The sequence below is a fragment of the Electrona antarctica genome (assembly GCF_951216825.1).
Source record: "Electrona antarctica genome assembly, chromosome: 17".
NCBI lineage: Eukaryota > Metazoa > Chordata > Actinopteri > Myctophiformes > Myctophidae > Electrona > Electrona antarctica.
Window position 1 is genome coordinate 38392547 of NC_136798.1, and position 9622 is coordinate 38402168.

The 9622-nt window shown below is 45.6% G+C and overlaps 1 protein-coding gene across 1 annotated transcript; it reads right to left on the reverse strand.

The window, feature by feature from the left end:
* Positions 1–8188: 8188 nt before the first annotated feature.
* LOC306940844 (phosphatidylethanolamine-binding protein 1-like) lies at positions 8189–8758 on the reverse strand (the record flags this gene model as incomplete). Its single annotated transcript, XM_079526070.1, has 1 exon — positions 8189–8758. The coding sequence occupies one exon, from the start codon at positions 8756–8758 to the stop codon at positions 8189–8191; it is 570 nt and encodes a 189-aa protein (XP_079382196.1).
* Between the last annotated feature and the right edge of the window lie 864 nt (positions 8759–9622).

The following is a 9622-nucleotide window of genomic DNA, read 5'->3' on the forward strand; positions in this document are numbered from 1 at the left end:
TATAGAAAACACAACATTATGTTTGTACAGAGATCGGCAGAGAAGCAGGTGTTCTTAGCAAGGCTCAGGCTTGTGGTCGGCTTGAAGGTTTCGCGAATTCACGCGTGTCATTTCTGGTCAATAAGCATGATGTACATCCTGCTCTGTCTGTGACCACATCCTCTGCTCTAGTGCTGCTGTCGTCTATGTGTTGATTAGTGACATGTCAGCTCTTCATATCTCTAAGTTCATCATCATGTGGTTTGGATGTATTCACACCTTTCTTGTTGACAAGAAGCTAAAGTTCCTCCATAGTGAGTGTTAACTCTGACGGTCTGCAAGCAAGTGCACACACACGCACGCACCGTGCACGTCGCACGCACACACACACACCCACAGATGGACACACGCAAGCACACGCACACACACACACACACACACACACACACACACACACACACACACACACACACACACACACACACACACACACACACACACACACACACACACACACACACACACACACACACACACACACCGTATTATGTGAAAATAAATACAAAATAAGTATTAAATGTGTGTGTGTGTGTGTGTGTGTGTGTGTGTGTGTGTGTGTGTGTGTGTGTGTGTGTGTGTGTGTGTGTGTGTGTGTGTGTGTGTGTGTGTGTGTGTGTGTGTGTGTGTCTAATTGTCCAATTACATCTAAAATGGCTGAACAATGCAGATTAAAAGAGTGAACTATATCAATGTCGGCATTTGGCTGCACCTGCACCAATAAACTGCTATCAAAAGCAATGGAGAATTTCTGCAGAGAGGCCATTTAGCATGCGTGAGCACTTCATTTGTTCACAAGCCATACAATCAGTCTTAAAAGCTACTGCTGTACCTGCCCATCGGCCTACTTGGAAACGATACATGTCCGTTGTCATAGCACCCGTTTTAACTATATGTCTGTGTCCCTTTTGTGCCCATACTGTATATGGAGATCTCTGTAGTATGCAATACCCATTGTCATAGCACCCATTTTAACTGTCTGTCTGTGTCCCACATGGAGATCTCTGTATTTGTCTGTCTGCCTGTGCCTGAAGAGTGCAAACTGACTGTGAAAGGTGGACTGGTTAAGTAATCAATTGGCAGGTGTGGGGTTGCCATGGCAATCAATTGGCTGAGGCAGAGGCTGGAAATTGGACAGGTGAGGGGAGTTGGGCTCATTAGGTCCACTGGCAGAGCCTTTTGTGGTGGTTCTGGATAACGCTGCATGCCACCGACTCAAGGCCGGGCACTGCACTCCCTGTGGGGGTGTGGAACGCGTGTGTCAAATTTGAAGTCGTACACATGTCGTACACACACACACACACACACACACACACACACACACACACACACACACACACGCACACACACACACACACACACACACACAACCTCAGCAAAGAAAGAAATGAAGGACAAAAACTGCAGGGGCACTGATATCTTTGTAATAATATAAAGATAATATTTAAAACAAACATACAGGCCTATAGGAAGCAATGCTTTCTAAACTAGAAAACATGAATATTATCACACCATCACCAACATATTTGACCTAATAGTCCATTAAAATATTTCTGAATGAGGGTGATTAGGGGGGCGTCGCGTCACATAACTAGGGATACGCAGGGAGGGGAAATAAGCTCATTCCACTACATATGCATTCACTAATTCTGCATATTATATTCTTGACAGAAAACAACATTGTGCGTGTTCAGCGAATGTTTGTGCAGAGATCTGCGGAGATGGTCGTTGCAGAGAGGCAGGTGCTTTTTGCAAGATTCAGGCTTGTGGTCAGGTTGAAGTTGTCACACCGATGTACAGCCTGCTCTGTGGTGACCACCACCACCACCTGAACCCCCCTCCCACACACACACGCACACACGCGCACACACACACACACACACACACACACACACACACACACACACACACACACACACACACACACACACACACACACACACACACACACACACACACACACACTTTTATCTACCACCAAAATGCACAACCCCCATCATATTTAGTCAACTGTCATTTCTGGAGAGGAGTGAGTGAATGAATGAATGAATGAATGAATGAATTACACTACAGTAAGGGTATGTTCACACTACCTATCTTTTATGAATAAAACAAAAAAAATCAATTGTTTTTATTTTATTTATTTTTTTTGTTTGGCCATCATGCGATTCGCCAAATATAAAAATCATCGTATTAAACTAGTAGGTGCAGCATGTGAATGTAATCAACATTGAGCAGCTGTGTGGCATATTCATCACCTCAAATGTAGTGATCTTTTATAGACAAGCTGCCAGAAATGAGCACCGGATCTCTGTGTTAATTGTTTGTCACCCCCCCAGCCTGTCAGTCAGCTGCTTTGCCTAGCACTAGCAGTGCCTTCCGGCCACGGCTGCTGCTGTGAAGGTGTCTCAGTGACTGATAGCAGTGCACAGCCAGACCATCAGCTCAGAGGAGTAGCTCTGTATATTTGTGTACATTCCACAGGCCACATCTATCAGAAGTCAATTTATCATACTATCATACTATTTGCTATTCTTTTATAAGCACTCAGTTTGACCAGAAAAATGTTAAAAAAATAATAATAATAATGTTGTGCCTGTTTCTTCAAAGGACCGTAGTGTGTACACTACCTAAGGCCTGATGGCAGACTGTTTGTGTCAGGCTGTCATTATGTAACTGTAGACGTCCTATAGGCACTGACTGGTTGTTGAAGACCCTGCACGTCCTCTTTGCACCGTAGATGAAAAGCTCTTTTAGCCCTGTTGACTCTCAACCCTTTTCATTGCAAGGACCTCCGGTTTGATATTCGGCTATGAACCCCCATTTACTAAACGCCAAAATATCACAGCATTGGAGCACAAAGCTCTAGAAGAACTTAGTAAAAATGATAAAATCATTATTAAGTCTGCTGATAAGGTCCATTGTTGTCCAATATACCAAAGATTATATTGATTTTTGAAAGAACTTATGTGGATGACTGCTCTGGCTGAACCGTTTACCACTGATCACAGTGGTAGGCCTATACAGGGCTTCAACCCTGTATGAATTCCCTGGTGATGTTTGAGGCGTCTATTTCTTCTATAGATATGTTTGGGTTGGGCAGGATCATCTGGGATGGAGAATAAGGAGAGAAAAATCATATTTTTTTTTAAAATAACATGCAAGCTGCATGTGTTGTATTATCAACTGACAATGTTCAAATTGTAGTCATGACAGCAGCAACTACCAGGCAGAGATTGGCCATTGGAACAGTCCTGGCCTGCCTGATGACTTCAGCTCTGTCTGTCTGTCTGTCTGTCTGTCTGTCTGTGCACACGCGCACGCACGCGCGCGCACACACACACACACACACACACACACACACACACACACACACACACACACACACACACACACACACAGCTTATCAACAGTTGATTTAGTGGTAGGAGGACGCATTACTCTGTTACTCCACCGAGTAAACTGACAACATTTCTGTACATCTGCTTTCTGTTGAAGTCAGATGAAATAAAAGTGTACAGTTGTCATAACAACATGCACTTACCTATTCTGTGTAACTTTAACACAGGCTGCTTCAGCATGGCTTCCTGGTAGATCTGTTCCTTCTCTATTCTGTGTAACTTTATCACAGGCTGCTTCAGCATGGCTGCCTGGTAGATCTCTGGCTGTCTTTTTTTTATTTTTTTTATTGATTACTTTATTGAAAAATACATTTCAAAAGGATAGAGTCACAAGAAAGCCGTTAGGCTTGTTTCCGTTGTGGTCCTCTTGGGGAAAGGGGAAGGGGAGCAACCTCCTCTGTCGCTCCTCTGATGCAGCTGAAACGCTGTTGGACTTTTTTACGAAACCCAAATAGTTCATCTCCTTCGGTCCACTTTGATGGTCGACGACATTTGAGGCCTGTGTTTACCGTTTGGGATGTGACTTTACTTGTAGACATTTCGTGCTCTTGACCGAGTGCTCAGCTCCGCTTCCTGACTAAACTATCCCAGATCAATGACAGAACAGTGCTTACATAACCAGGACCAACCCACTCTCCTCCCACTAGTACTCGTTATGTCTAAAATGTATTAACAAAAACATTTGTAAATAGCAGATCTACAAGTACACAACATGTTGCATGTCACAATGTGGTGTGAGCTTGTATATCTGCTATTTTCATATAGGCCAATTTTAAATAGGGCTCAATTGGTTAAATCTATACAAAGTAACTAGTAACTGAAGTTTTCAAATAATTGTAGTGAAGTAAAAGTACAACATTTTTGTCTCTGGAGTAGAAGTAAAAGTACAGAATATAGCTGCAAGCAGCTATAATGCAGCCCATTCAATTAACAAATTAGCATTTTAAATAGGTAGGCCTAAAGAAAGAAAAACAGGTGGGCTTCATGGAAACCGCCCTTGGTTGAGGCAGTGGGTTCTCATGTAACGCCCGGGATTCGAACTCGGGCCTCCTGCGTGAAAGTCCAACATCTTAACCACTAGACCATCCCTCTGGACTGGGGGAGATAGACTTTTGAGGCCATCAGGCAGAGGCTCTGAGCCACTGCTACACTCAACTCCCTTTTGACCTCCTCCCACAGGGAAACCCAATCCGGGTCACGGCACCAATGTAACGCCCGGGATTTGAACTCTGGTCTCCCACGTGAAAGTCCAACATCTTAACCACTAGACCAAAGGGATATCCCTCTGGACTGGGGGAGATAGACTTTTGAGGCCATCAGGCAGAGGCTCTGAGCCACTCCGCTACACTCATAATATAGCTTTGAAAATAACTTAACTCATAAACCAACTAAGTGGAAAAAGCGGCACTCCAAAATAAAAAAAATGCACGACTGGCTCAGATGCTATTTCTCATGTTTATTTAAGAACACTGATACGTTTCGGCAGAGCCTTCTTCAGAGCAGACTACAAAGTGATACTGGGGATGTGGGTTCCTCTTTTAAAACCAACATTTTGATCATCCCCACCTGTGTAGAGGGGAGGTCCTTACTTATTATCAATGATCAATTTTAATCAATCAATTGTAATCAATTACAAAGCATCACAGTTAGAAGTTCACAATAAAATCAGTACAAACATCACAGATCATATAAGTCAGACATTTTCTTTTTTATACATTGCATATTAAATACAATATAGGCCTACAAATATAAATGTCTAGTGGCACAGAAAACCACATCAGGGACTCAGAACACACAGAAACCTTAAATACATTAGGCAGATTAAACATCAGGAACTCCAAGAACAACAAAACCTATTACAAAAAGGAAAAGTCATCTGTGGTTGCATAGTGCTGAGCTCATAAATCCAGAACATTTCTCTCTGAGATAACAACCCCTACAAAGCGCAGAGATGAGGGTGAACCATATCTAGCCTCAAGATATTGTTCAGCCATGGGCATTATTCAATGTTGCCTGTGCGTATAGCAGTTTTGTGTTCAGATAATCTTGTTGTTGTCTCCACCAGGCCGAAGGCATGGGGAGAGAGTATGTTTTGCACTCCGTCCGTCCGTCCGTGTGTGTGTCCTTCCGTCTGTGAACAGCTAATCTCTGGCACCGTTAACCCGGTCGATGTCAAATTTTGCACACACACTCCCTGGATGCCAACGATGAACCTCTGCCCCTCTGCCCCAATTTCCAGAACGGCCTGTTATAGCGCCACAAGGAGGCCGCTTTGTGCAAAACAAGTTTTTGGACAGTACACCTACAGATTTTGTCCAAACATCACGCAAATTGGTACACAGTCTCTCTAGAGCCATTCAACGAAACGGGTCTTTCAGATTTCTCAGACTCCATCCTGATTGGCTAAGATTGGCTTCCAAAGTTCGCAGGAGTGCTCAGTTTCAAACAAAATGCTGCAAATCATGAACACATCGTGTGATTTCCGTGAAATTGTGCACGCACATTCCCACTAGGCAGAGGAAGAAATGCCACATGAACATTTTCAACTCAGCCTCATGTTGGCGCTATAACTGGCCGAAAAGTGTTTTTACCTCTAACTGCACGGATCTGTGGATAACTTTGTATGCCAACTCCCTAGAGGCCAAGGAAAAACCTTTGCCTGGAATTCTTCACATCTGCTCTTTATAGTGCCACCAGGAGGCCGACATATGTAAAACACATTTTCTAATATTACTCCTTCAGATTTTATCCAAATTTCACGCAAATCGGTACACATGCTCTCCATAGTCATGTGATCAAGACGGGTTTGTTTGATTTCTCATAATCCACCCTCATTGGCTACGATTGGCTTCTAAACTTTTCAGGAGTAGCCCGCTTTGTACCCGTTTTGTACAAATCGCCACAACTACTCAACGCAGCGTCCGGTTGTGGTGAAACTGTGCATGCATATTCCCACTAGGCTTTGGAAGAAATGCCACTTGACAGTTTTCAAATCAGCCTCATGGTGGCACTACAACAGGCCAAGCCGCGTCACACACACACTCACGTTTATATTGCTCCTAAACATTTTGCCAAACATCACACACACACTCCTATCCTCCTGGTGGAGACCTGTGCCCAGAAGGGCACTTTTTCTAGTTTTATATATATACTGTGTAGGCCTATAGGCAACTTTTTATATTCTCATTGACATTGAAATTAATAATTATACAGAGACACAGAACCGTGATTTTTTGGCAATTAGTGTCAATAAAAGCATTATTTCGTATACGCCAGTATATAGTCAATTTGATTTAAAAATGGCGCGGCACTTTAGCACTGACGCGCCACCCAAGCGCCGCAGCCTGGCACAGAATTCCGCCAGGCTGGGTGGCCTATACCAGGGTTGTGTCAGTTGTTGTGGTGCAGCCGCCAGGACACGAGGAAGCTGCGAAGAGCACTATAGAGTCTGAACCACAGACTCAATGCAACTGTTGGCGTTTGTGGAACAACCTATAGAGCGTCGCAGTCCCGCCCCCTACCATGGACCAGGAAATTATTCTCCGTTCATTTTCCTCATAGACATTTCAGAAAGTATTTATTTAAAGACGGTTACGCCGCGGACAAAGCCAACTCGAGTCGTGACAAATCATGACAACAAACACAATTTTTTGGGCCGAAAAAATAATTAGAAAGAAGAAAAAAATGGGTTACAACACTTTTTTTGTTGTTTTTCTTCTTTGTAATTATTTGTTTGGTCCAAAATATTGTTTGTGTTGTCATGAGTTGTCACGACTCGAGTTGGCTTTGTCCGCGGCGTAACCGTCTTTAAATAAATACTTTCTGAAATGTCTATGAGGAAAATGAACGGAGAATCATTTCCTGGTCCATGGTAGGGGGCGGGACTGCGACGCTCTATACCCATGGGGAACAGAGGTTCAGTGTGTGTCTTTCTTGCAGGCCGAAGGAGCCGGGGATTGAATAGGGAAACCGTCCGATTCCAAGATGACTCCATGCAGCTCCTGAGCCAGTGGCACGCCGCCCTAGTTATCTCCGCCAGGCCAGAAGGCAGAGATTATGTTTTTTCCCCCTGTCTGTGTCCACCAAGGTGCCACACATTGTAAGCTTGTGTATCAGCTATTTTCAAAACATTTTGACAAATCTCTTATTGGATGTCCCTGGCACAAAATCTTTCAAATGAGGGGCACACTATATATAGTCATACACTATAACTTTGGGGGTCCTTGACACGAAGCAAAACTCTTTCATTGTTATATTTTTGACTTTTTGAGTGGTGCATGTGTGTGTGGCTGGGTGCCTGCCTGGGTGCCTGGGTATATGAGCACGAAAATAGCATGGTTGTTTTTCACCAGCTGTGTGCAACCTAACACACATACAAACACACACGCACATATTAACTGTGTATATGATGATTTCGGGTGTGCCAGTACAGTACAGTGACAGTGCAGTACAGTACAGTAGAGGGACCCCCACACGGTAACTCTGTCATTTCTCAACCGATTCGGACGTGAGGCGGCTCGCCGGAATCGGCCCGGCCCCCTGGGCACGTTTCTGGGGGTCTGGATGTTCCGGGGACCCCCCTGAGGACTCCCCTGGGACCCCCAGAGACCCCCACATGGTAACTCTCATTTCTCTACCATTTCGGACGTGGGGCGGCTCGCCGGAACCGGGCCAGCACCCTGGCCGTGGTCCTGTGGGTCTGGAACTTCCGGGGACCCCCACACGGTGTTGTTGGGGGTCGGTCGTTGTTTTTACTTCCCTGCCAGTTTCTTGTACAGTTTGGGGACATAGTCGTCCCACTCGGCCTGGTAGCAGGTCCCGGCCACGGGGGCCCCCAGCCCGTACTTCTTCCGGAAGGCCTTGATCTTGAACTTGCCGCGGTTGTCCCCGGAGCTGTCGGGCAGGACGCGCTCCGTGCAGGCCAGTGGCGCGCCCGCCGGCTGCTCGTACGCCAGCCACACGTAGCGGTGCAGCCCCGTGCCTTTGGGCGGTCCCGAGCCCACGTAGTGGGACAGCACCGTGCCGCTCGACACGTCGTTCCCCCTCACGTTGACCGCCAGGAAGTGGTGCCACTCGCGGAACTTGGGGTCCTTGCGGCTGGGGGCGTCGGGGTCGGTCAGGGCCAACGTGTAGAGCTTGTCGGGGTCGCAGCCCTCCCACTGGACGGCGGTGGGCCGGTTCTGCACCTGCGTGGGCGTGAGGACCTTCCCCAGGCTGTCGACGGCCACCGGGCCGTACGCGACGGTGAGCGCGCGCGCCGGCTGCTCTTCCACCTCCGTCAGTTTGAGGGCGCCGCTCCACTTACTGACGTCCACGGGCATGATGAGGACCGAGGAGGATGTTGTTCACCTGCTAGTACAAATGATACGTGTCGCTCTTGTTCTGTTCTGGTCCCGTTCTGGTCCTGTCTGTGGGCTCACTGCTAAATGATGTTTCGTTAATTTGACAATTCATTTTAAAGGATTTGGTTGTCATGCCAACGGTGTCTGTTAATTAGACCCCTGTCTTATCGTATCTTTCTTAAAATTGGCAGACATTAGACATTAGGCCAACAGATGTTATGACATTTTTGACATGACATCCGCATTTGATTGGCCAAGCTTGGCGTGACATAGGCAGTGATCAGAGCTATAGATGTTCAGGCTGAAAGGCGGCCTCAACATTTTGTAAATTATTTTTGTGTCTTAATTTGTTTCACATTTTGTGACTTCATATACCCAGCTGCCTCAGACCTACCAAACCACTATAAATCAGTCTAAATATGGAGCCATGTGACCCTCCATATAGGTATGGACATGAATATGACATCATATTGATGACGTCAGAGATGACCTGGCCTACATGCTCCACTAAACACACCTCTACAGTTTTCTCTTTCAGTTTTCTTAGACCAGCTGTCACAACTGGTATAGAATGATTTCCATGGCAGAATCTGAATGGTCGCACGCACGCATGCACGCACGCACGCACGCACGCACGCACGCACACAGACACGCACACAGACACATGCACACAGACACACGCACACACACACATAGGCCTATTTTCATGCCAGACATAAAAAACTGGATTGATTGATTGATTGATTGATTGAAGTAGCCCTATGATTGAAGTAGGCCTATGTATTAACATTTTGCAGAATTACATTTCAAGCACAACTCAATACAAAAACTGTATAAATGTGT